The sequence below is a fragment of the Drosophila yakuba genome, chromosome 2L (genome assembly GCF_016746365.2).
Source record: "Drosophila yakuba strain Tai18E2 chromosome 2L, Prin_Dyak_Tai18E2_2.1, whole genome shotgun sequence".
Lineage (NCBI taxonomy): Eukaryota > Metazoa > Arthropoda > Insecta > Diptera > Drosophilidae > Drosophila > Drosophila yakuba.
Genome location: NC_052527.2, coordinates 5,788,988 through 5,815,261, shown reverse-complemented (window position 1 = coordinate 5,815,261; position 26,274 = coordinate 5,788,988). Strand labels below are relative to the sequence as shown.

At 41.0% G+C, this 26,274-nt stretch overlaps 4 protein-coding genes across 8 annotated transcripts; 1 reads left to right on the top strand and 3 right to left on the bottom strand.

The window, feature by feature from the left end:
- Positions 1-2,531: 2,531 nt before the first annotated feature.
- LOC6526974 (calcium uptake protein 1 homolog, mitochondrial) lies at positions 2,532-6,127 on the top strand. Of its 4 annotated transcripts, none has more exons than XM_015197726.3 (9): positions 2,532-2,938; positions 3,005-3,197; positions 3,928-4,090; positions 4,200-4,237; positions 4,307-4,421; positions 4,477-4,637; positions 4,824-4,832; positions 5,048-5,507; positions 5,574-6,127. In XM_015197726.3, the coding sequence occupies exons 1-9, from the start codon at positions 2,643-2,645 to the stop codon at positions 5,726-5,728; spliced, it is 1,590 nt and encodes a 529-aa protein (XP_015053212.1). In that variant the 5' UTR covers positions 2,532-2,642; the 3' UTR covers positions 5,729-6,127. The 4 variants fall into 4 exon arrangements, with proteins under 4 accessions (XP_015053212.1, XP_015053214.1, XP_015053213.1 ...); XM_015197728.2 differs by lacking the exon at positions 3,928-4,090 and adding an exon at positions 3,583-3,742; XM_015197727.3 differs by lacking the exon at positions 4,824-4,832.
- Positions 6,124-10,683, bottom strand: LOC6526973 (zinc finger protein 586). 2 transcript variants are annotated; one of them, XM_039371427.2, is made up of 4 exons: positions 10,441-10,683; positions 10,113-10,361; positions 7,275-8,090; positions 6,124-7,211 (listed from the first exon to the last, which is right to left on the bottom strand). In XM_039371427.2, the coding sequence occupies exons 3-4, from the start codon at positions 8,083-8,085 to the stop codon at positions 6,286-6,288; spliced, it is 1,737 nt and encodes a 578-aa protein (XP_039227361.1). In that variant the 5' UTR covers positions 8,086-8,090; positions 10,113-10,361; positions 10,441-10,683; the 3' UTR covers positions 6,124-6,285. The 2 variants fall into 2 exon arrangements, with proteins under 2 accessions (XP_039227361.1, XP_002088069.1); XM_002088033.4 differs by lacking the exons at positions 10,113-10,361; positions 10,441-10,683 and adding an exon at positions 8,383-8,542.
- A 395-nt stretch (positions 10,684-11,078) lies between these two features.
- On the bottom strand, positions 11,079-15,172 carry LOC6526971. Its single transcript, XM_002088031.3, has 3 exons — positions 15,039-15,172; positions 13,134-14,015; positions 11,079-12,732 (listed from the first exon to the last, which is right to left on the bottom strand). Exons 2-3 carry the CDS (start codon positions 14,003-14,005, stop codon positions 12,084-12,086), a joined length of 1,521 nt encoding a protein of 506 aa, XP_002088067.1. The 5' UTR covers positions 14,006-14,015; positions 15,039-15,172; the 3' UTR covers positions 11,079-12,083.
- Positions 15,173-15,679: 507 nt separating this feature from the next.
- LOC6526970 (ubiquitin-conjugating enzyme E2Q-like protein CG4502) lies at positions 15,680-25,611 on the bottom strand. Its single transcript, XM_002088030.3, has 5 exons — positions 25,303-25,611; positions 17,142-17,694; positions 16,898-17,021; positions 16,487-16,836; positions 15,680-16,426 (listed from the first exon to the last, which is right to left on the bottom strand). Exons 2-5 carry the CDS (start codon positions 17,492-17,494, stop codon positions 16,342-16,344), a joined length of 912 nt encoding a protein of 303 aa, XP_002088066.1. The 5' UTR covers positions 17,495-17,694; positions 25,303-25,611; the 3' UTR covers positions 15,680-16,341.
- Between the last annotated feature and the right edge of the window lie 663 nt (positions 25,612-26,274).

Genomic DNA, 26,274 nt, shown 5'->3' with positions numbered 1-26,274 from the left:
AAACCTGACCCAGACCAAGTTTATGAGTTGGTTTAAACCCACATGTTTGGTTAGAACAATAAGGTACAAGAAAATGGGCAATAAATTGCTTAGACGAAGCCTTAAAAATTATTTACTTACTTATATCACCTTTTAGTTATGTTAGCAATAAAGCAATTCAACAATAATAAGCATCACTGTTGTACTAAAATATCACTGAAGTCCAAAATAATCAGTGACGCACATAAAATCCACTTAAAGCTCTAGCAAGATGCCTCAAATAGCCAACTCACGTTAGCCCCTATCAATTCGAGCCATTCCCAACCAAAACAAAGAGCTCCACACACAGTCCTCGACAACATTAACATGAGCAAAGTATAGAGACCTGTTGTCCTCTGAAGATTCACTATAACAAATATATTTTAAATATAATAAAATAATAATATAAAAAATTCCTGCTAATAGTAGGACGAAGCCCATCCAAAGCGGAAGGCCGCTCAGTGTACTTTTTAAGTCATTATAGCATTAAATTAAAAGTGCAGTGGTCGCCAATGTTGTATCTTAATCTAATTCGAAAGTTGTATGTATAGGAATAATATGATATTCTAGACACTTTTTGATCTCAGTGCACGATGCAGAACTGGGGAAGTGCAAAACCGGTTAATTGGCTGGGAGAACCGACTGTGGCGTGGAGCGTGGACAGGCAGATAGATATGGAGGCCTAATGGCGCCAACGACGATTACTGAAAACATAGACATTAAATGCAGAGGAAGTGACATTAATTGCATTGATTTAGCAGGCCCTACAGCCCCTACAGGCTAACTGATAAAAGTTGGCCACGTCTGGCTCCATTATTGGGCTGCTGTCCCCCAAAGGCCAATCGACAAACAATTTCCGGAGCATGGGAGCATGGGAGCTTTAAGGGGGGAGCCTTGGAACGAGCTGGCCATTTTGCGTGGAATGGTCATTACGCACTCATTGCGTATGCACTTCCAATTATTTGAAATTGTTGCTAATGAGAAATTAATTTGCAAAATGCTAATCAAGCGGTGCCAGTTGCTCGTTGGCCAGATCTCCATTCTAATTCCAACAAATTGCAAATGAAGTATTGCGAACGGATCGAAGTGATTTAATTAAGACGGCCAGCCAGTCAGTCGCTCGAGTTTCGGAATTTTATTGAATCGTGTCTGACTAATGCGTATTTAATTGTTTCAATTCGGACCGGGCAAATGAAACCGAGTTGTAATGAGAGCAAATCATGGCCAGCACTTTTCGCAATAGGGTCTAAACAAGCAGCATTTTGTATGTTGAAGGTGCGTTCGTCACTACGCTAATGCTGCTCCTTCACTTCATAGAGTATCCAAACGGAAGTGGCTTGCAGCATGTTGATACAAACAGTATTATTAGCACTGGTGTCGAAAAAGCGATAAATAAGTAGTATCCCACAATAAATACGTCAGCGATTCAGACAATTGGGGCTTGTGGCACATTAATCAAAACCTCAGGTGGATGCAATCCCACCTGCAACAAGCCACCCATTTTCTTCCGCCTTCTATTCTTGTTTCCCCAATACGGTTTTGCTTTCGATGCACTTCGAGTTTCGATTGGTGCACTACGGGCGGTTGCCAAACGCAACCAAACTCCTTATTTCAGCGAGCGTGTGTGCAATTAAGCTGCCTGATTGATACATTTTGATTGATTAATGGGATTCACAGTACGTGCGTGGCGGCAATCAGCCGTCACTTCGCTCGCTAAAATGCGGAGCTGCGATTCCATAAGGTAAACATTCCCTTAGAGTTCCCGGTAGAGTTCGCAAATTTTAACACAAAATTTCGAATTTTGGAACGATGCTAAACTTTAGAAATTGAATCTAACGCTTAATTTTATTGATATTTGGTTTATAGTTTAAAAAAGCAAAAGAATTAACTAACTATCACAAATTGAAATTGGTAGCAAAACTATACAATCCAGCAATAATTAGGTTTACAGACTAGGTTCCACTTTCGCTAAATATGAGTTGAGGCGGCACCGTGTGTGCGATCGCAGGTGATTGAGACTGGACTTCCAGTTATAGGTCCTTTTGCAGATCATACATTTATCCTTTTTCCCACGTTCGGATGGGAAAGGATTCTCTTTCAGTGGAACGATTTCTTTCAAGGAAATGCTTTTTGTCCTGACTGAACTTCGCTTTCCTTTGAATAAGTATTTAAATAGTACGATTTTTATCATATTTACATACAAATTTGTAAACAAATAAGAAAACAAACTTTGACTCTCGGCAGCTGATTAGACATATGAACAAAAGCTCAACGTTGTGCAACGCTAAAATACCATCAATTCAGTATTTCCTGGTAGTTCGTATTGCAGAATGCAGCCTATGCTCTTTTACCATGCAGATCTAACATAATTCACTTAAATATTTCATATAATCAATTTAGCATTTGTTTAAGATACATTTATTTCAATTTTTATTGAGTTTGAGTGTCGCATGTGGATAAGGTGCAATGTAAAACACCAGACTTCAAAAGTAAACACAGCACTGCAAGTTGGTATTATCCATATACAGGGATACGGTAACACTAACGTATTTGCCAAAAAATGCGCATAAATATCGAAGTTGATTTGATAATATAGAAAAACAAAGTTAAATACGATATCCAAAATGTCTGTGCTGCGATTCCTGGTGACGCGCCGGGCCTTGACGGCCCTAACGAGACCAAGGACCTTCAATATTCTTCAAAACCCAGCACAAATCGCCTTCGCCTCCACTTTGTGCAACCAAAATAGGATATGTCATAATGCCCAGGATCTGACCAAATCGAGTGCCAATTTAAGTCTGATGCAAGTTAGGGGCCACAAACGCTTTGGCCATCAGGAGGAGAAGGTGCCCAATGTGACGAAGTACTTCCACATGTTCATCCTTAGTTTGTTCCTCATTTCGGTGATGGACTGGGGCAAGTGAGTAAACTAACCAAAAAGCATTTTAAAGCATGTCCAAATTATTTATTTGGAATCTATTTTTAGAGTGAAGCGCCTGTTGCTGCCAAAAGTGGACGCGGATGCTGGACAACGTCCGTCATCAGCGGCTGGCGTTAATGGCGAGGATAAGACATCCGAATCCGAATCGGAAGATAGCGACGATGAGGAGGCAGGATCCGATCTGCACCTGCACGAGAGCAAGAAGATCCGCGAGAAAGTTGGTTTCCGCGAGAGGAAGGTATAAAGCTGCTTGATGACGCTTCAGTTCTCTGCCTCTATAACTCTGTAAAAAGATCATTTATATTTTGGTGTAATTCCGGTTTTCACAGTCTAATAATTGCTGCAAAATCTGATCGTTTATTACTCTTTGTTAAAACTTAGTATTTCAATATTTGCTATTCTGGAAAATGGACTATATAAGAACTACTATTTGGAAAGGGAAAGAGTTTTTGTAGCTCGTAGTCGTGAAGGCCGGATAAAAAGTAAATTTTCTTTTAATATATTTTACAATTTCGCATATTATGTTAAACCAAAATCTTTGATTATTACTGTTTCTTTTATGTTTGTGACGTCTTGTTTTTGACCCGCCCCACCATCAAACACATTAAACACACACCGCGAAGATCATTGAGTATGAGAACCGAATCAGGCAGTTCTCCACCCCCGACAAGATTTTTCGTTATTTTGCCACCGTAAGACTGCAGGATGCCACCCAAACGATTGTGTGCATGACTCCCGAGGATTTCCTTCGCTCCATTTATCCGGGAATCAAGCAGCCAGATGGTAAAGCACTCATTAAGATAACCATATATGAAGTTATATATTTAGTTATTGGTTTAATTTGAGTAAGGATTTTTTTTGTATATTGCGAGTTGTTCTTTAACTTTGAGTTAGCATAACCTACTTTTCATAACTGAAATTCATAATTCCTGCCTTTTCGTAAGCTAAACTCAAGTTGTTCGCCTTAGATAATTGAGTATGAGAACCGTATCCGGCAGTTCTCCACGCCGGACAAAGTGTTTCGCTACTTTGCCACCATACAGGTGCCCGTGGCGGATGATCGTCATGAAGTCTACATGACTCCGACCGACTTTTTAACAAGCATGACGCCCGGCATGAAGCAACCAGATGGTACGTGCAAGAAAAACATGGGGGAAATCCGTAGAAAGCCACTAGTTGTAGAACTTACTAACTTACAATATGTTTAGACAATTTCTGCAATAAAAGCATTTTATTTTAGGATTGGGTCTGGACCAATATCGTCGATATGATCCTAAGGTAAGCCTAAAATGCATTTGTATATACTCTTAGCTATGTAAGTAAATAACTCTAACTTTATACTATTAGTCTGTTGGAGAGCAGCTCAATTTGCACCTGGAGAAGAACAGCATTTTCTACAAACTGGGCTCTTACGGACTGATCACATTCTCAGACTACATCTTCCTGCTCACGGTTCTCTCAAGTAAGTGATAAGTATTCCCATTAAATACATTCCAATAACCTCGTTTTCTTTCAAGTTTCCCGACGCCACTTTGAGATTGCCTTTCGCATGTTTGATTTAAACGGGGATGGTGACGTGGACTGTGAGGAATTCGAAATGGTGGCCACCTTGGTGAGGCAGCAAACCAGCATGGGAACCCGACACCGCGATCACGCCAATACAGGCAACACCTTTAAGGTAATAATACTCAGTTGCCCTAGATATTAATCAAAAAGAGTACCTCAAGCCGTACTAAATACGATTCCATTTGTATATTTGTATATTCTCTGTCTTTTCGCTTTGAACCTATATATTGAACGCGTGTCTAAACTGTGTACATATCAAATCTTAACTTCCCTCTGTTTTTGACGTATGTACTTACAGTCCTTGAAGGTACTTTGTGTGACAATGCTTATTGACTTATTTTGCTTTTTGAAATCTAATTTAAAACATTTAAACACAATCGCACTCAAGTTCAACTAAATCACACTTTTCGTAGTCAATTCCACGATGCACATGCTCCCAAGTACACAAATTAATCCTCTTTATGTACAAATAAAAGTTATTTTTGGAAATTTTAATTGCTTAATTTTAAATCGTTTTCGTAGGGTGTGAACTCGGCCTTAATCACATATTTCTTTGGCCCCAATATGGATGAAAAGCTGACGATTGAGAAGTTCCTGGATTTCCAGGAGCAACTGCAAAAGGAGATTTTGTCACTCGAATTTGAGAGAAAAGAACCCAACGATGAGGGGAATATAACAGAAGCGGATTTCGCAGAACTCCTACTGGCCTATGCTGGATATCCTTTAAAGAAGAAGCAAAAGAAGCTAAAGAGGGTTAAGAGGAGATTTAGGGACCATGGCAAAGGTATCTCCAAACAGGACTATCTGGATTTCTTCCATTTCCTTAACAACATCAACGACGTGGACACTGCCCTGACTTTCTACCATATCGCCGGTGCCTCGATTGATCAACAAACATTGCAGCATGTGGCCAAAACGGTGGCCATGGTCAATCTTTCGGATCATGTGGTGGATGTGGTCTTCACCATCTTCGATGAGAATAGTAAGCTTGATATTTAATCGTGAACTTAAAGATATAATACAAATACATTTGTCAAACCTTTTTTAGATGACAACCAACTCAGCAACAAGGAGTTTATTTCGGTGATGAAGAATCGCGTGCAGCGTGGATTGGAGAAACCGAAGGACACAGGATTCCTAAAGATGATGCGATCGGTGTTCAAGTGTGCCAAAGAAACCAAGCCTGTCCTGCTGGACATCTAAAGATCGGCACTCCGTGGATTCTCCCGCTCCAAGCGCCCCAATCTTAGTCATTTTTTCCTACGCTTACGCTTCCTTTTACTATTTATTTTTTTAGGTAACATTTACATAAATCGATTTTAGCTCAATCTTCGTAATTGTTCGACACCCAGCAGGTTTTATGAAATGATGACTTGCTTTTGTATAATTCACCGGCTCTTGTGCACTTAACTCGTTTGTTTTTTAATAAAAGTATATATCATAATATTTATTAATAAGAACAACTTATAAGTTATTTTTTGTTCAGTTATCAAAGCTTTTATATCATTTAGGAGTGTGATTATGGCGCGTCGTAACATTTTAAAATTCAGAATAATGTAATGCTTGAAAAGAACATGAATGATATAAAATACTTTAAATATATATGCATTTAAATATATTAATCGGGAATGCATTAATGAACCTTATTAGCTAATTTATATAAAATAAGAGATTTTCAATCCATTTTATGCATTAGAAAGACAGACCGAGAATTCACAATTCCCGCTCAGTTTATATTAATTGTGGGCTCGAAACATTTTTTATGCCACATCTACGTCCTCCTGCTCCTCGTCCACCACATCATCAATACTCATCCCGTACAATTCCAAGTCGTGCCGTTTAAGATGGGCCGTATAAGCATCCAAATCCGTGAATCGCTGCTGACATTCGCAGCATTCTAGACAGTCTTCCACGGAACTGTCGCCATCATCGTCACTTTCGTAAATGGACGATTTGCGGCTACTTAGCTGATCCAGATGACTGGACTTGTGATCAGAGTACTCCAGATAGTCCCTGAATTTGGAGGGACACCTCAGGCACTTGTACCATCGATCCCTGACATGAGTGACCATGTGTTTTTTGAGCGTGGAGCACTCCCTGAAAGGTTTCCTACATTTTGAGCAGCTAAAGGGCTTTTCTCCAGTATGGATCATATAGTGGCGTTTAAGATTATGACGAGTTCCGAAGGGACGATGACATAAAGGACAAGGATACGATCTGCGTGTGCGACTAATGGACTTTCCAGATACATTTCCATCGTTGCTCAAGGAAGATGAGGAGTTGGCACTGCTGCAGCTGCGAGGAAGTGGCGGACGACTGGGCTGCGTGTGTGGAGGAACCCTTTCCGGTGGACATTGAATAGGTGGTATTAAAGTGACCATTAAACTGGGTTGTGCCTCTTCTTGTGGCTGCTTCTTTTCTTCCTCTATTTCGTCATCATCCTCTTCCATCTCATCCGAATGTTCCTCCGCTGTTTTATCGCCCAGCTCCTCCGGTTGAGGTTTTACCATAAGATTCTTGCTTTCACAGTCCGCGCACCTTGTGGAGTCCTGCTCCAAAGGTGGTCCCAAGTGACAGATCATGCAAATGAATTGGGGATCATGTGAGTGCCTTCGACGATGCTTCTTAAGATCGCTAAATTCCCGAAAACGTCGTTCGCACAGATCACATGGGAACGGTCTTTCACCTGGAGAAGGTTAAATCGAGAGATCAGTGGACATATGGGAATATCTTATTCGAAGTTAAATACCTGTATGTATCATCATATGACGTCTTAGATTGTAGTTAGATTGCACTTTCTTTCCGCAGTCAGGACATTCGTACATATGCCTACCTCTTCTGTTGGCACCTGGACGCCTCTTTAGTAATCTCCGCGAGCCGGAAGATCTCCTTTTGATGCCATTGTCCGCTTTCTCTTCCTCCTCCTGGTCGGAGGGCACGATGATTACCTGTTCCTGGGGATTCTCGTTCTGGGTTTCCTCCTGTCTCTGCTCATTCAGGACGCAGCTTACAGCATTTGATGGAAGATTAACATCTTCTTCTTCCTCGCTAGCTTCATCGTGATCACTATCACTCAGTTCGATTTCTGCGACAATCGTGTGCACCTGTCTGGGAATGAGCTCGATATCTGGCGTTATCCTTCTAATGGATGAATTCCAATGCGCTAGGCTCCTGGCTGCGCTGATAATGAGACCCCTGGGTGATGGAGCCTCCTCCTCGTCCAATTCGATTACCTCTTCGACTCTTCGCCTTTCGGCCTCCCGCTTTTCCTTCTCTCTTTTCTCCCTTTTCTCCTGTTCCCTTACTCTCTTAATTTCCAACTCCTTTTCCCTTTGCTGCTGGCCGATTTGCCACAGGAAACTCTTGATTTTCACATCATCTATGGATATAAAGTTCTCTTCCGGCTCCTGGTACTCATATCTAACCGGATCGGGGGGTAGTAATCCGCAGGCGGCGTCGCAGTTGGCGTCGCAGCAGGCGGAGGCAGAACAGCAGGGCAGCAGAGTGCAGTCCTTGCAGCAGTCCACGCAGGACGATGGTTTATTCAGAGCCAGCTCCATCAAATCTGCAATGTTAGAACAATCTATTTAGGAAAATTTTAGAAAGGAACGTAACATGAACGTAACAGCAAAAAAAAACATTGCATACATGTAGGCGTGTTTTATATCACAGCGTCTTATCAGTATTTCGAATTAAAAATATCTCAACTGCAAGAAAACCCATTTCTAACATCGAAAAGCTCCAATAAAGATTGATCAACTATAAAAGAACAATATATTATATTGTTCTACATTTCTATATATAGCAAGCGTATATATAAATCGGTTATTATGAATCCTGACACGTCGCATACGAACCATTGATAACCCAGGAGATTCCGATCGAATGAATTCCGCGATTGCACACCCCTCTCTTCCTCCTCACGAAGCTTCGCTCCTTTCTTTCGTTTTTTATCCGCAATTTGTGCGCTCGGCGATGGCGATTGAGCTGCGTCTGCCGTGCGAAGAAGTGAAGAAGAAACTGGATTCGCGATTCGCGATTTGCGGCTTGCCGAGCAGCAACCTCTCGGCAAAAACAACAAAACGCCGCAAAAGTCGAGCTTCGGTCGACGTTGACGGCGACCGCGCTGCCGCAGCGCTGCTCGGCTTGTGAATCAGCGATGCGAGCAGAGGAGCAGCAACAACAACCATGTGGGCAGCGCTTAAGGCTTTTTTTTTTGTGTGCACGAACGTGAGCCTTAACCCCCCTTTCCCACCAATACCCCTTTCCCCTTTGGCGTGTTAACTTGATTTTTCTTCGGGCCACGCAAGAGTGAAATACGAAAAACAAAGAAAATGCCCCACAACAACAACAAGGGCCAAAACAAAAACAATTGCAATTACTGCCGGAGCAACAGGCACAGCAGCAACAACAGCAAAATCTCACGATTTTTGCTCACAAGAGCAGGGGCGTAGGCAGGACACGATAAGGGGGTGAAGTAACTAAACCCAAAACCTTATGCAGGTGTTGCTAGTATACCAAAAAGTCTTTCACGTACGGAACAAAGCCATTCTCTCTTAAGCTATTTATAATTGTAGCTTATCAGCTACGGTCTAATCATTAATAAAACGACAAAAAATATGATATATTAATCCTTATTAAAAAGGTCTGACTATAGACGAAGTAAGATAATAAAAGTAAGGAATTATATACTTTTTTTTTGTAGTGGGGAGGGGGGTGTTGACAACTGGACCCCCTTCGACACAACTGCTTGCGCCCATGCAGAGAGGCGAAAAGAGAGCTGGAGACTGCTATGGAGGGGGAGGTGGGCGGGAGAGTGGGCGAGTGGGAGTATGGAAGCGTGGAGAGAGCGGGGTGGGAGCGGGTTGTTGGAGCAGCGAAAAGGGAGCAGCGTGACCAAAGCGTAAAAACCAACAACAAACGCGACGGTAACGCCACCGCCACCGCCAACGCCAACGCCGATGCCGACGTCAACGTCGACGTCGAAAAAAAAAATTTATTGACGTCCGAGCAACAGCACTAAAGTAAAACCGTGCGCCTTCAACTTTTTTCATTCGCAGTTGCTTTTCTTCTTATTTCAGCTTTTTTTGTTGGTTTCCTTTTTAAGTATATACGTATGTACCTTCGCACATATATTTTAGTAATTGACTTTAATTATTGGCCTCTATTTGGTTATTTTCCATTTTCAGGGCGATCTTCTGTTAAGTGTTCAATAATTGCCTGGAAATCCCTCGATCGTTTTTTTATGAACTGGTAAAAATGGCATAGAGGTGAAAAAATTTAAATTTTCTCGTTTTTGTTGAGTTACATTTCTTTTCGGTAAAAGCCTAAATAATATTTTATATTTAAGGATTTGTTTAAACTGCCTTCAATTGGGGGTAGATACATATATCACATATCAAATCATATCTCAAATCACATATTAAGTTTTACATATCAAGTTTCTAAATAAGTACATATTTCGTCCTGTGTCTTTGATAGTTATACATTTTTAATATTCAATAAGAATTTAAAAGAACTATTATTATTTATACGTATAGTGGGCATACATACACATTCCAGATAACTTTAACAATATTTAACTCACCTTTATTGTTCCTCGGATCCGGATGTATGTATGGAATGTATGTATATAATCAGTTTAGAGTCACTTTTCGAGGGCTAGGATAGCGTGTTTTCATCTAATTTGTATTCCATTAGCGTGGGTAGTGGGGTTCAGGTTCTGCCCCTGAGATATGGAGCCAGATCCCCAGGTCCGCTTCGAATGCTTGGCTAGGCTCCCGATTGCTTTGGTGTCTCGGTCTCGGTCTCGGTATCGGCATATTGGCGATCGTGACTGCAGAGCTTAGTTATCTTATATATATTTTTTTTTTGGTTTTTTTGCTATAAAACTCGTTTGAATCGGATCCACTCACACGTCCAGCCGCTTGGAAGCGAACCACAGACGCCCACTCGACTTGGTCCGTGTGGAATCGGTTGCCTGGTTTATCGGTCTCGGTCTGGGTCCCTGGCTTCTGGCCTGGTTAGCCTGGGGGATTGGCGTCCGTGTTCGAGGCACGAGCAGCTGGTCATGTGCATTGTGTCCTATCTGTGTGGGGAACCAGTATGCCGCTGCTTGCGAATGGGGAGCAATGCTCGGCTTCTCACTCCCCAGGTGTTCGAACTTTTAGGTGCGTGTGTGTGCATCTCGTATGCATGGATACTTGGGTACTTACTCGGGCTTGCAGGTGCTTTATATGGCTGGCACGATATCACGCTGTTATTCTAGCCGTACTCATACAAGTTATATATACATATGTATAGTAATATATAATAATACACCTTCTCAAGATATATGTATAGTATGTTAGAAGAATTTGCGCATTTACTAGCTCAACTTAAATAGGTACTGTACTAGCTTTAGTTTCATACATATATGAAAACCTTAAAAAAATGTACAAGTTTTATGCCCGTGGAAAAGTTAATACATTGTTAATGTTTTTTAGTTTCTTATCCCCTTAATTTTCAATGTTACCTTATGCAACCCTTTGAACCAGCCAATAAAAACAAACGATTTGATCAATTGAAAAAATGTGTATTAGGCAATTCTTTCGTTTTGGATCCTTTCTAAGTATATGTAACATTTTCCTGAAACTACGTAAATTCGCTTACGATAATTAGAATCGAATCGTAAATCTATATTATATATGCGTTACTATATCAGTAGGTTTTTGGGGATACGCGCAGATATCCACGCTTAATTGGATCACATTATAGGCAATATAATGCTGGATTACATATAAGCATAGAGGAAACATATTTGGCAAAATTGGGGTTTTCTTCCTAAAATCTAGGGTGAGGTGGCGACTAAAAACAAAACTAAACTATAAACTTTTACTTAAATAAGAAAGTGGGTTCAAAAAAAAAGGCATTGTTTAATCAAAACATTGGAAATGCAGAACATGATATAACACAAAGATCGGGGAAATAAACTCTGGCTATATATAGTAAACCTTAGGCTAACATATTAAAAACGAATGTTTTCTAGGGATGAAAGGGGGGTGCAAGTGTGCTTCGATAAATGATATGCAATATGGTTTAGAACTTCAGACAAACAACTTAACTATGTACAACAAAGCTACGATCTAATGTTAAGCACGTCGGAGGATCGTGTGGAACCCCCATCTTAAGCGTGTGTGTAATTGGTTATTTTGGGTCGATTTTCTTGAACAAAAATCAAAGTACCACTAATTTATCTGCTGTGTCTTCAGGGAGATTTGCTTTGAAGACTATGGGAAATATACATTTTAAACACTTTTTAGCCTTCTACATATTTCTCCAAAGGTATTCTTAATTAATTTTTTTTTATAAAAAATATTGCTTGTGGATTTATGTGAAAAAAATGGGACATTCTAAAACTTAAAAATGATCAAGCTATCGGAAAATAGTTTATCAGAAAATAGTTTCAAAGCAAATCATCTAAAGTGTACCAAAGATTAATGTTTGGCTCCTGAGATTATAAGCATTTCGTAGCATTCCTAAAACCGACCCCTAAGCTAAGATAAATCTGTGTATGTTTTTAAAGCTTTTGCGGCACATCTTTGCTGGCGGCTCCCGTTCGCTCGTGGTTGACAACAAACTTCTTGGCGCCCGACAATCCCTGCTTGTTGATATAGAAGCTCTTTTGGGCCAGCGGCGAACCACCGCCATCCGAATCCACCACCAGGCGATTCAGGAAGGTGGCAGCTGTCTTGGCACCGCTGTCGCAGGAGGATGACTCTATGCTAATGGTGGAGCATCCACCGATCGAGGAGGTCTCACTCTTGGCATCGTCCATTAGAGTGGCATCGTCCACCAGGTCGTTGACCAGCACCTGCGTACTGGACGATGCGGTGGACAGTATGGAAGAGGTGCGACTGCGGCAGGAGTGCGTCTCCGATTCGGGTATGGAAATGCCCTCGTCGATGCTTTGGCTCTGGCTGCCGCCGGAAACGAGGCACATGGCAGCCTCCAGATTTGGACCGCTGCCAACTCCACCGGGCGAAGCGGAAACGGGCGACGGACATCCCGAGCTGCTGCTGTTATTATTTATTCCACTTCCGCTCACCGAATTACTTGTGCACAGCTTCGAGATGAACAACTTGGGCGTAAGGCGACCGTCAAAGGTTCCGGAGTCGGGACTGGGACACACCGACGACGGCGATTGGCACACCGGTGAGGAGCCGCGACTAAAAAGAAAAGGGAAGGGAGGGTGATAAATAAAGCCATTTAGCACTAGTTTAAATATTCAACAAGTAGCACAATTACTACCACATATACTATTGCTATCTAATAAAATTAAATGAATGGTACTCGCACCACAAAGGCATTATTTATAGCCTTTTAAACAAATGCAACTTGGCCGAAAATGTCTAAATTTATATTTTACAAGAGGCCTGAAGTAATATAATTTTAGACTTCAAGAAGCTAGCTGCTTTAGTTTGATCTAAAATACTATAATTTCATTGACTACAAATGGTTGAGGTGACTACTGTTCCAAAATCAAATGCCTATAACCCACTAAAAGCTAGTTAATTAACTTAAAATGTTTATGTTAAGATCCCAGTACTTTAAATACACAATAACGTACCTTTCCGTGAATATCTTCTTCACAGGCGGAGGAGAGTACACGCTCCAGTTGCTTCCCTGAGTGGGATTATCGTCCAGCTCGAATTTTCTCTTCACGGGTCCCAGCTGAGATGGCCTCATGGCAATGGGAGACATCGACCGCCTGGTGGCAAAAGTGCGTCTCGTGGGCGACGGGGAGTATGGTAGTCTCATGCCCGCGCGATTGTTGGTGGGACTGGGACTGGAACAGCTGGTAGTGCCGGTGGGTGGCAGGCTGACCTGCAGGGGATTGGAGAACTCGTCCGATTTGCACGACCAGTTCTCGGCTACCAGTGTGAGATCCTCCCAGCTCTGCGAGATCTGTATTTCCCGATGAACTTCCCGCTCATGGTTTACCTCCCGGCTGTTCAGGTCGGCGCATTCCTCCTGCCTCAGCTGGGAAACCCGCGGAGTGAGGCAGAGGGTGGCTCCATTGGCTGCCGTGGTCAGTGGGCTATAGCTGGCCGAATACCGTCTGGCTCGAGGTGTGAATATATTGAAGACGGGAGCCGGGGAAACCTCCCTGGAATTGGGCTGGGATCGTATGTGTATGTTCTTGCCGAAGCAATCGATGGATGGTACATTCGGCATCTGGATATCCACCACCTGTTGGCTCTTCTTGGGCGTCTGCTCGTGCTCCTTGGCCGCCAGAGCAGCCGCTGCGGCTGCGCGTGTGGTCATCGGGGTCTTTCCCGATTTACCCGCCGGCGGAGTCCGGATTATTGGCACACTGAGGCAGCGTTTGAGGGTCTTGGAGCTGCCACTCGGTGGCGGCGGATCCAGCGTGTCCATGGGCACTGTCGAGGGGTTCTCTTGCGGCTTCTCCTCGCCGCTCGCATTCGTCTCCGATTCCATTGCCGTGTATCTAAAAATAGCAAGTGTTTACTTCTTAGTTCCCAGGGTTATTTTTATACCCTTGCTGAGGGTATGTCTAAATTGGGTAGCAGCTGTAATGCAGTATCAAGTGTTTACTGGGTGCATCTGGGTGCAGTCAGATGCCTTTGATCTTTTCCAGCTTTTCGGTTCTGAAACTCTGGATTTGGGGTATCTGCATGATTATTTTGTAGCTTAAGACTTAAATGTTTACATGGGCCATGGCTATTTGTATGTGTATATAGTTCTTGTTCAGTTAGGAGCTCCTAAACTATATACATTTCTAAAATATACTGTTGACCCGTTCTTAATGTAGGGAGTTACAGTGTATACCCTAAATACTATAATCTTTTACTAATTGGGACTATACTATGATGATGCGTAATACACGTAACTATCTATTTGTCACTTATATGCGCTTTGGTAAATTCTGAAATATTCAATTCTTATTTATCGTTTCTATCACACAAAGTAATTGTAAAGAATTCTTTCCGGATTGATTACAAATTGCAGATCTACGATAAGCTGCGATCATACCAAATGGCAATCTCTTTGTTAAATTTAAAGAACTATTTAAGAGCTACGAGCAGATTGTAATAGTTTTCCAAGGACTTATTCTCCAAATGTAGCACTATATCCTTAAGATCCAAAAGGAAAGATCGCCCATCAAGACAGTTCCAAGATCCGGCGTGCCAAGAAAGCATTCCCTAGCAATTCTCCGCATTTTCCGCAACAATTCCGAAGCTACTTAAGGTGGCTAAGAATTTCCCGATTTTCCGCAGGACTTCGGGGCGCAGCAGCAGCGCAGCCGGCGTCGCTGCCGCCGCGGGCATTGCGACTGTCTATTTTTTTTCACCCACGAAGTGCGTTTGCAACTTTTGGCAGCCACTTTTCACGCGATAAATGCCACTTGCCCTTTGAAATTATTGCAGATTTAGCTTCGGCAAATCGTGTAGAACACTTGGCACTACCTTAAGTTGGCCAAAAACACGTGCAATTGGCCAAAAATACTTACAAAATTAAGTCCTGTGATTGTAATTTTCAGCTACCCGTTTAGTTTTTTTATAGTGTTGAAAAGCGACTAAATGCGAGTGACCGCATACACGATTCGGCAGTATGACACACCGAGCATGGGCTAAAAAATGTAAATTATTTCAAATTCGACCAGTTCAGCGAATACTTACACATTCACATGAAATGCAATATTTAAAGAAATTCCAGTTTTGTAATTTTATTGACAAAGATCACTTTGTTTTTCTGAAATCAGCTGGTATTTGGCCTGCGGCACTTTGTTGGTTCATGCGTTGCTCGTCATGCATCTCTGTGTGCAAACGCTGTGCAACACTAAGCGCGCGCAATTCAAATTTACTCGCTGCTGCGGCAAAGTGGATGTTACGTTTTGATAAAGACAAAAATTAAACGTGGCTGTTTGATAAAAAAATCTTTAAAATTGGTTAATTTACTTGTAAGTTACTTTAAGGTGCAACAATAAATTAAACCGCAAAATTTGGAGCTGATAATATTTGTATTTTATGAGCCTAAAAAACAACATTATTGGCTAGATTAAAACAAAAAAGACCCTTAATCGTTTCGCATTCAAAAATTTTATATTAAGAGACCCCTAGTATATAAAAATACAACCAAAATCATTAAAAATGAGATAATAGACACATGTTACATTTATTTATTATGCGTAGCTTAAAATGAAAGTGCGAATTTCAAGGAACACACTCATGTTTACAAGCGGATGTTGTAATTTGGTTTCTTCATGGTTTGTTTAAATTTAACAAAAATCACAACAAATTATAATAACACAGTCGAACCAAGATATCAGACTAATTGATTCTGTAAATCTTTCATAACTTAATAGTATGCGCTAGGCGATTGAAATTATTATGAAAAAGTGCTGTTCATCGTACTTGTTTTTTCGTTTCTGTTCAACTAATAATACTTAATTATCCATTTTGTATTCGGCGAAACGTCCGATTTACTGATGACTACGAGCTAGAGTTACACTTTAAGCTAATTTGTTACTTGATGCGCGTTTTTCCATTGTTTCCTTTGCTTGTTTTGTTTTTACTTGTTGCTTGTTTCTTAAAGTTCGTCTTGTTGCTTTGGATGGTTTGCAATTGAAATCGTTCGTTACTTGACAAGTAGATGAATCAAACAGAGAGTATATAGATGGATAGATGATGGCTTGATGTATTACTATGAGCGAACTTTGCGGGGTGGCTGAATATTAAATTGCATTGGTTGTGTTGGCAAACGCAGAGCATCTGAGCAGAGTTTCCTTGCGGTCCAGACTCCGGAAGCGTCGCTTAACCATCGGACAGGGCGGGCGTCACCCAACCGTACTTCTCGTGTGTCTTCACCAGCGAACGGAACGACTCCTCCGCCTGGCGTCTGTAGAGGGATCACATAGTGCAATCACAAATCATATTGAAACAAGATCTATTCCCTTACCGAGTGAACTCCTTTGTACTCTTTGGCTTCCGCATAATCCTGCCCTGACCCTTGACCACGCTGGCTGCGAACTGCATGATGACCGCCTCCACTGTATAGGCACTGGCCCATCCGCGAGGCGTTAGGAGCTCCATGCAGATGGCACCACCCTCCATCACGTAACCCTTCTCGATGCGCGGCTCCACCACGCGCATGAATGGCGGGGCGAAGGGGAAGTTGTCGGGGAAACTGAGGTGCAACAGGATGGCCGGCACACCCATCTCGACCATATCTCTGGCCAGGGGCGAATCGGGATCGATCACATGTAGGCGTACGTGCCACTCGAACAGGCTATCGTTGACGAGTTCCACCTGAAAAGATGGTAAGCTGTTGGTAACAGGAGTATTTTCAAAATCAAATAAGAATCCTTACCGTGAAGACAGCATCGTTCTTGGTCTGCAGTCGTTCCATTTCGCGGTATTCCTTCATTAGGCGGCGGGATCGAATCGTCTGATCCGGCGCCGCCACCAGCTGGCGTTCCGTCGTCGGCGCCACCCTGTAAGATGGATAGAAAGTCCCGAGATCAGCTCTTTCACATAAATAATGGGGTGATTACTTTCATGGAGCTTGCCGAATACAAACTGAATTTCCTTCTGGCTTTTTTAGAAACACTCACTTGTGATCTTGTCGTCGCCGCTTGCCTGGGGAATCCCAAACAGCCTGCTCGGCAGCCATTCGAACTACAGCATTCTTGGAGGCACCGGAGCCCGATCCCGATGATCCTACTGCTCCTGCGCCCATGGCGACGCCTCCTGCCGTAGAGGGTGCTGCGCCATCGTGATTGTTGTTATTATTATTATTACTGTTGTTTATATTCGGACTGCTGCCAGTGGCGCCATCGACCTTGTCATTGTTGTTGTTGTTATTGTTAATGTTATTATTATGGTTGTTGTTATTATTGTTATTGGTGGACTTGTGGAAGATTTTGCGGAATGCAGTGACTACTCTCTCCTTGGAACGCGACGACATCTTAGCTGGGATTGGCTTGGTCTTTTGGTTCCCTGACTCTTGATCTCCGACGAGTGGATTTCTTGGGGCTTTGATTGTGTGCTTCTGAGTTACTTGAGCGGTGGCTTTTGATTTATTAGTTTTCAAGTACTTCGTGGGCGTGGTTTTTCAGTCTTCTTCTTTAAATGGTTCCTGGTGCAATGTGGGCGTGTGAATTTGTTCTGAAAGTGCAAAAGGGCAAAATAGTTAACCATCTTTCCTTGTACTATTAAGCAAACAATATTGTTAAAAACATTAGTTGCTGTAAACACAATTCCAAAATTGTTTAGTATTTAAGAGTAATGTGTACCCTCATAAGCTTTTGATGTTTTGCAAACTTGTAAATGGCATGTGCGGTATAAGAAAAATGTCGACATCAAGATTTTCTTGGGTCGAGCTTATAAAATTAACATACTTGTGCATGCTAAGGATGCCATTACTTGGAATTTGATTCCCTCCGAGCCATTTTCATATTTTAGTAGTCCCTCCCCTCCACTCCCCTTCCCACCCTCCTCTGCAGCACAATTATGCGACCTTGAACTAGCGTCCGCCCGCATTCGTAAACCACACCACAACAATAACCGGAGATACTTTACCAAGTCTGGCAGTCGTAAGCACAAACACACATCCTTGGCAAACTTTTCAAGTGAGTAACAAGACCGCCAACGAAATATGTTAAATACTCCCCTTAGCGAAACGAAACGACTGACAAAGACGGCTTTCCAAAAAAGACGACGAAAACAAAATTTATTTTGTCGCAGCTATGGATATGCTTTCCAACGACTTAAAGCAGGGATAAGAATATTTACTAAAAAACATAAATGAACTGAATAATGAGAGCTTGGGGGAAAGGAGGCACAAGAGCACGGAAAACAGACCTTTATTAAAAAATAATATATATTCAACAATGGATATAATCTTTACATAAATCCGCCAGAAATGGTTTTCTTTTCATCCCTAATTTCGGTGCCAAAGCACTCGAGGGCTCCAAGTTGTGTGCTAAAATTTCAAACAGCATCTGAAGGGACTTTTCTCCAACTCATTTCTTTTATTTTCCGAGCTGCAGATGCCGTGCAAAACAGCAACTCCTCCTTTTATCACCAGCCTGAATTGTCCAAGGTGTCGACGTAGACTTGCCAAATTGTTTGCCTTTCGCATAATTAGCTTTCACCCCAGTGCTCGAGTTCTCAAAGGGGATTTCTTGGGTCACCTCCGACCTCCTGGACGACAGCCAAGACCTGAAACTCTGTGGCCAAGGACAACAGATGTGGGCGTTACATTTTAATGGTCGTGGCTGGGCTAAAGGGAGGACTATTATTATTATAAGCGCTCAGATAAGTGTGAACTGAGCCAAAAGCCAAGAGGCAGGATATCAGATGGGATTGCTTCGAGGAAGCACACGAAAAGCTGCCATGTGTGTGCGGAAAATAATTTAATGCATTTGCAGAAAGATAAGCAACTACATTAAACAAAAAGATTATACAATTAGTTGTAAAGAGCACAGATCTTAATTTGTTCAGAATTAACTGAGCCTCTATAATATTATATTATTCATATTTTTTACTTCACTCCAAATATCCGAAGTTACCTTTAGCATTCGTATTTTATTCAGATCCACGTTCAAAGAAAGTTTCTTGTAAAACTGTACTTGGCCTCTACAAATGATGAATAATTGATTGATAAATGACAGTGGCTGGAAAAGGGCAATCAAATCCCTTAGGTTGACCCATGAACTCATTAAGAGTTCATCAAAGCTCAAACTATTCGGAGCCACTCCCATATTTTCCTACTTCCTCCCGTTTTTTTGCCCATTTATGGGCCATTTCCTTTCTGCATCTGTTAGGTGCCCGACTAAAAGTATTTTTAGAGAAAACTTTTTGCACTTTTCCTTTCAGCCAAGGAAAAATAAACACTGACCGAGGCCGAAACAAAGGCGCCACAAGAATCTTCACCCAAAAGAAAGTCCACAAACATTGGTGAAGGGGAACAAAACGCGGTGAAGTCACGTAGGGAATTCTATCTGGTTCCTAGCACACATTTCTGAAGTTTTTTCGCCATTTATTTAACCAAATAAATGTCAGCAATGGCTGACGTATTTTTACTTCCTTAAGTTTGGGCAAACTCTATAAGCAGTAGGGTGACTCCAAACGTCTTGATATACTCAGCTGCCGGTTTAAAGGTATAAATATATATTACATATATAAATAATATTATTTTACTTTGCGAAGAGCAGTTTTAAATAAGTCTTAAAATATATTTTAAATTCGTAGCAAGACACCCTAATGCAGTTCCATAGATTTGGCGACAAATTGACTGCGTCCGTCGAAAGTACTCCAGTCACACAGATAGACAATCTTATCTGGCGCCACAAAAATCGATACGAGCAGACCAAAAGCAACACCTCCCAAATAAAAGCGCTGCCCATAAACCCACTTTCCCCATTCTTTCAGCTAGCCCAATCTATAACTGACCTACCCCGCACTGATATTTAATAATAGCCTCCGGGACTGGCGGGAACGGTTATCGCCATCAATGATATTTGCAAAGCCGAGTATAGAATATAGACAGTTGCCAAGTGTCGTCAAGTCAAGTGGTAAACACTGTATCCAGTTCGCTTTTGTGCCCTGCAGTTAATGGATTTTTGATTGGTACGGAAAAGTTAAGTTGGTTTCCTACCTACAACATTGTTACAAACTATGCTATAACTATAACTTTTCATATCATGACAAATACGTTCTATTCGAAATGACGTGTTTGCTTGAAAATATTCGATTTAAGTAGCCTTTAAACTACAGGATTTCAGAGAGTAGGAAAATAAACAAAGCCACGAAGTTGACCAAACAAATAACTGATTTTTTTACAGCCTTAAAAAAATAAATATGGGAATCATACATATTCGGTGGGTGTACAAACAACTCGGGTCATGTTTATTGTTGTTTCATTTCATGCTCATTTTCCCGGCTGTCGCATGCAAAATTTCAGTTGCAAGCACGAAAGTAAAAGGTAAACCAATAACACGAACTGGGCGAAATGCAAAAAATGTTTAAATTAAGAAAAAAAGCAAGATATATAGAACTGTGTCAGCTTTAAATTATTCTGGGGATGCCTTTCGTTGTAACTCTCGTTTCACGCTTATTTATTGATTTTTGTTCCTGACGACACTTTTGCCGTGCAATTCGCAGTGAAATGCATTAAGAAGAGAGGAATACATTTAAATACACCCAAACAAATGATTACTAACTAAATGTAGCTTATTTATTAAGCATGTAACAAGTTATAAAAATATTTTTCCTTTTAAATTAAATATCGTATTCAATTTCCAACTTACATTTGTATAGGATTGCCAAAAACTGGTTTATAAAAGTATTTATGATATTAGTTTTTAAAGAAAAGCAAATAAAAGTTCTAAAATATGTGGTTCTTTTTGTTTTGACAGTGAATTGGCTCATTCGGCTGATCTTGTATTGAAACTTATTTAACAAAAGTTTACCGAGATGATTTCTTCAAGTGCTGAAAGCTTGTGCGAGAGGTCGTTAATCAACTGTTTGGTGCAAGCAGCAGAACAATGCGGAAATATTTGCACAGGGGAAATGGGAAGGCATAGAAATTGGGGAGCGGGAGAGGGAGAGAGAGAGAGAGGGAGATGCTGACTAATGGCCCCTGCAACAGTTCTTTGTTCCCAGCCATTAGCGAACACCTACTACTACACCCACACACCCACACCCATATCCACATTCACCGAGAATTAATCCCCCGTTTCTTGACCATCGAGTGTGGTTGCCATGGCATCCAGCCCCCCTCCTCAGCCTTTCTGTTACACTACTTGCACTTATCCTATAGCCAGTGATGGCAAGGCAGCGTGGGAAGTAGCTAAATTTATTAAAAGAAACGGGAGAAGACGTCAAGTCAAAACATTTTTCACTTTTAAAATATATCATACCTTAGAGTATGCACTGTTTTGATAATCAAATATCAAAAGAACAGTATAATGATGACATCACATCATCATACAAATAAACAATAGACCTAATGTAAATTCCATACTAGTTTGAGCTATTTTATGATACAAATACGGAAAAATCAAGATGAGCATAAATGAAATTTGGATAAAAGTGTTTGTCTACCTTACGCATAATATAAATGAAATTTAATTGTCTGGTGCAGATGTTCTCATATTTTTTGTAGCATTTATTTAGCTCATAGCCAACTTGCCAACACCGATGGTCATCCTTTTACCTCCCACTTTGGCGCCCCTTCTACAGCTGCTCTCGATACTGACGACGGCATTGTTCTAGATGGAAGTCCGAGGGTCACCGCTTGTTACGGCTTTGTTAATTTATTTATAAACAATTCCTCGCCCGGACTCTGGTGCACATGCAAATTGAATTAAGCCCGGATTGCTTTTTTCTTTCCGTTTTTTTTTCCATCGACATAGGAAGCTTTTAAATGTGCATTCAGCGTTAATCAAGGCCAGGCGTCAGCATCACAGTCGGTCTCCTTTATTTCCTGGTCGTTCTTGCTAACCAAATCGAAGGGCTTTGTCATCCAATTGGGGGTCGATGAACTCTTTCCACATTCCACGCCCAATAATGCCCGTTAACTGACTAACGGACAGTGAGTGATGCGGATGGCTTGACCCCGTTGTTATGGTATCCCCAAAAAGATACATAACGAAGCGGAGCTCATCCCATGTGACCTTGGAAATGTCTCTGTTAGTCTGTTTATCAATATCATGTGGCGCCATAACACATGGTACACACGAAGCGAAAATAGCAACAAGAATCTTGGCAATGGGCAAAACTCGCAGAACTATGGGATACCCTTCGAAAATGCATATATGATGATTTGACTACTTTATTGACTTGATTCATGCTATTTTGGAAAGGCTTCATTTGCCATTTAAATATTTGTTGATCCTAGAAACCTGTATCCTTTTCACTTCCAGTTCCACTTCACGCCCTGCTGAAATTACCAGCACTCTTCTTTGAAAGGATATACAAACTTTGCCACGTTTTGTGTGTATTTATTAAGACTGCGCCAGCCACATGCAGCACGTACATACAAAACAGTGGTCTCCTAGACACCCGAGATGAAAAGCCTGGGCTCAGGCACTCCTTTTTCCCTACTCCGGATTGTTTTCTGCCCGGTTCTCTGATGGCGCGTGTTTCATTCGAACGGAAGCCATTTATGAAATTGATTGCGACAAGAGAGCAACAACGAAAGCAAAAACATCAGAAGCCACAACAATAACCACATCTCACGGGTTAAAAGTAGACTTTGATACGGACACATCGGAAAAGGGATATTCGCGTCATTTGATGACGCTAGCAAGTGAATGGCGGCTCTGTCTGGTAAGTGTTCAAGAAATTGCACAGGTAAAAATTACCAAATTTATGGTTTTGTTAAGAAAATAATACTTCCCATTTCGATAGAAAAGTGTATACAATCTTCAGACTCAAAAATTCGTGTTTCCAACGCTACTGCTCTGCACAAACTTTAACTCATATCTCTGCTGTAAATATTCTTGTTAAACGCTTGAAAATTGTTTTCGGTGCATCTATGGACGTCTATCTCGATAGCTTGTGTGTGGAGCGACCTGTCAATTTGGCTTTTGTCGGGTGTCAAAGTTAAGCACTTTGGATAGCGGTTATTGCAAGCGAGATAAGCTTCAAGTGCTTGATGCTCAGGGTGGCGCGGAAAACATTATTAAATTGTGGATAAGTGCTCATTTACCATTTGACAAATGCGTTCCACCTTATCAAAGACTATTATAAAACATAACATTTTTTTAGTGCTTACTAGGTATTACACACAGATCACATCTTTAGTTCCAAACCTCCCAAGAAATAACAAAGTACAGGGGAGCTGACGTCAGTAATAGACCTGGGGGCAAACTAAAGTATAGACGTGCTGAACTGGACACACGGACTTGGTTGTAAGTGCTACCTGCCTCATTGTTTATGCTTGGTGAAATTGTTTATCACCTGCCACGGGCACCCCCACTCATGTAAAATGCGTAAATTCATGCGATGGCAGGAAAGTTCATCTAATTGCCGAGGACCCTTTGCTCTTTCGCCCTATTTATAGAGTTCCCCGGGGGTATCCTTGAGTCCCATCCCGACGACTCCTGGTGCCACTTTCATGGGTATGCATAATCAATTTATGCGTGTGCCGGGCTAAATCTATAAATTAATTCAGGCGTAAAAATAAAATGCCTGCTCGGCGGGTCCATAAAAAGTTGATGTGCCAAAGTGCACACACAGCCGAGCTTGGCTTCGCTGATCAAGTGAGATTTAGATGCACAACAGGATACCAAATACAGTGGGCACTCGTTAAAGGGGCAACAAACATGTAATTATAGGTAATTTAAGATAGTAAAATAATCTTCCATATAAACGGTTATTGTGATAAATGTTTAATTTTTGCAATGTTAATGAAAATTTTATTTAATTCTACAACAGGTTTACCAAATGAAAATCATATTTAATGCAAACTTAAATATTACAATTTTTTTATTATTCAGCTGAGCAAGAAAAACGAAAATATATTTTTATGATGGAAATCGAGTTAATGATAAATTAGTTTCTACTGTAAAAGGGGATGCAAAGCGCCATGGCGCCTGTCTAACTGTGCTTAAGAAGAAAGCGTAGGCAGAGGAATGAGATAAGATAGAGCAGGCAGGGAATATAATCTATCGGCAAAGCTTATCCCTCTCCCCCTTTGGCTCTTGCCAACATGGCGCTCTGATTTCATTCATGAATACCAAATAATGTGGAGAAGCCTTTCCGACTTCTTGGCCCCTACTCCATGTATATGTACTACATATACATACATAAATATGTACGTGTTTGCATGTGAGTGGGCGTGAAATACCATTTCAGCATTTTCCGTACACACATTTGCTTAGATTTATTTCCACAATCTCTCGCTACACAGCTTTTCGGCATTTTCTTTCATCTTAGTTGTCCCAGGCAATAAAGGCAAATACGTCAAGGAACAACAAGTACAAAAGGGAATTAAAAACCCACAAACAAGAAAAGTTTCCCCTTTAAAAGGGATTTTTAATACTTTTTAACTTTTTCCAGCTTAAGGAACTGTGTTCTACTACCTAGTGGGGTTTATTTAAAAGGTAAAATTATCATAATTAACTATGTATGTAAATATACCGAATTTTGTCAAGACTTTATTCTAAAGTTTGTAATAATAATGACTCAATTACTTCAAAAAGATTAATGTACACAAGTTAAAAACTACTCAGTAAAATGATAAACATATAAATTTTTGAAGCATTATTTGTGGGAATCTTAAGTTAAGAACTTGACCATGACTGCAGCCTTGGGAAAGTGGCTTGCACTGCAAGAAACAAGCGTCGACAAAAGAACTCTTGAAAATGTTCAGTATCAAGTTCAATGAAAAGCTGGCATTGACAGAGCGAGACAGAGGCAGCATCCCTCCCTTTCGCACTTGCTAACAGATACCAATTCCAAGCAATGTCAAAAGCTAGAGTGCATGAATAGGACAAGCACAAACATGTGGACAACCGACCGTTTATTTGACAGGCTTGTTTGTTAGTGTCATGCTTCAATTGAATATCGAAGGGGAGGAAGAGAGACGGAGAAGCAGGGGTAGCATGTGTAACGCACAACGTTCTATTTGTAAGAGAGAGAGGTCAAGAGCTTTTAATTGGCAAATTGTTGTGATACACCAAAAACAAAAAGGGATAAGCGATAAGGAGTAAAGAAGAGGATTTAAAAGAGGTAACAAAAGACGGAGCACACACATTCACTCACTTGCCAAGTGCAAAATGCAATTCGCTGTTCTTCTGTTTTCTTCTCACGATTCGTGCTTATCAGCGTTCCGCTTTATTCACGATTTTCGTTCCTTTCGTTTCCTTCGCCACTCGCACAGACAAACAAATAATAACGACGGGCAAACCAATCAAATGCAGTTCTTCCCGACAATTATATCTTTTATTGCGCGCTAGCGAAAAGCAATAACGTTCGCCGTTTCGATACGACTTTTGAATTATTTCCTGGTCTGGACACTGGAGCACCAACTTTTCGCTGCACTGCACTTTTTTTCGCCCGCGAGAGCGGTAGAGATGTAAAATAACATCTTTGCACCGACCACCGATGTTTCTTGTCGATAGTTGTCGATTCCTTTTTCTATCGATGCTAAGCGATGCATGGGCTTATGTCTACATTCTACACCATCTTCAGTTACCTATGTTAGCAAATACACCAACCACAACCGCGCGGTTTTCAAACGACTTAAAAAATATTCAATAAATAATAATAATCTAATCAGTTTCTTATATCGCATAACCCGTTTAGCCATTTAAAAAACTTTACCCTTATTTGGTATCGCATAGTTTACGTTTATTTTGTTTGAGAAATGTCTAGAACACCAATAAAGTAAATTCAGTAGCAAACAAGTGGGATTAGTATTATTAAATATCCACTTGTCGTTCGCATTTATTGCTTCTTATGGCTTTTCTGGACTTACGAGTATGTCTATATAAATACCAGTAATATGAGTATATTAACCATTTCGGTTTTGAAAAAGATTCTACAATCCAAATGCTCTTCATATAACGGCTGTAATTGATTTGGAGTATTTGTCTCCATTTCATTGTTAATAAGTAATTCGTTACAGTTTAATAATGGCTTTACAAAGAATATAATACTGCGCATCTGCAACAGATATATTATATTAGGATGCTACATAACCAATATGCCATAGGAAAACAATCAAAAATAGCT

Bases quoted from the DNA above. Each gene is read 5' to 3' on its own strand.
- LOC6526974 (XM_015197726.3), top strand. From the start codon at position 2,643: ATGTCTGTGCTGCGATTCCTGGTGACGCGCCGGGCCTTGACGGCCCTA. The intron at 2,939-3,004 runs GTGAGTAAACTA...ATCTATTTTTAG, and splicing joins TCGGTGATGGACTGGGGCAA to AGTGAAGCGCCTGTTGCTGC. The intron at 3,198-3,927 runs GTATAAAGCTGC...TGTTCGCCTTAG, and splicing joins TTGGTTTCCGCGAGAGGAAG to ATAATTGAGTATGAGAACCG.
- LOC6526973 (XM_039371427.2), bottom strand. From the start codon at position 8,085: ATGGAGCTGGCTCTGAATAAACCATCGTCCTGCGTGGACTGCTGCAAG. The intron at 7,212-7,274 runs GTATTTAACTTC...AACCTTCTCCAG, and splicing joins TCATATGATGATACATACAG to GTGAAAGACCGTTCCCATGT.
- LOC6526971 (XM_002088031.3), bottom strand. From the start codon at position 14,005: ATGGAATCGGAGACGAATGCGAGCGGCGAGGAGAAGCCGCAAGAGAAC. The intron at 12,733-13,133 runs GTACGTTATTGT...TTTTCTTTTTAG, and splicing joins AAGAAGATATTCACGGAAAG to TCGCGGCTCCTCACCGGTGT.
- LOC6526970 (XM_002088030.3), bottom strand. From the start codon at position 17,494: ATGTCGTCGCGTTCCAAGGAGAGAGTAGTCACTGCATTCCGCAAAATC. The intron at 17,022-17,141 runs GTGAGTGTTTCT...TCCATCTTACAG, and splicing joins CGGCGACGACAAGATCACAA to GGTGGCGCCGACGACGGAAC. The intron at 16,837-16,897 runs GTAAGGATTCTT...CCATCTTTTCAG, and splicing joins AGAACGATGCTGTCTTCACG to GTGGAACTCGTCAACGATAG.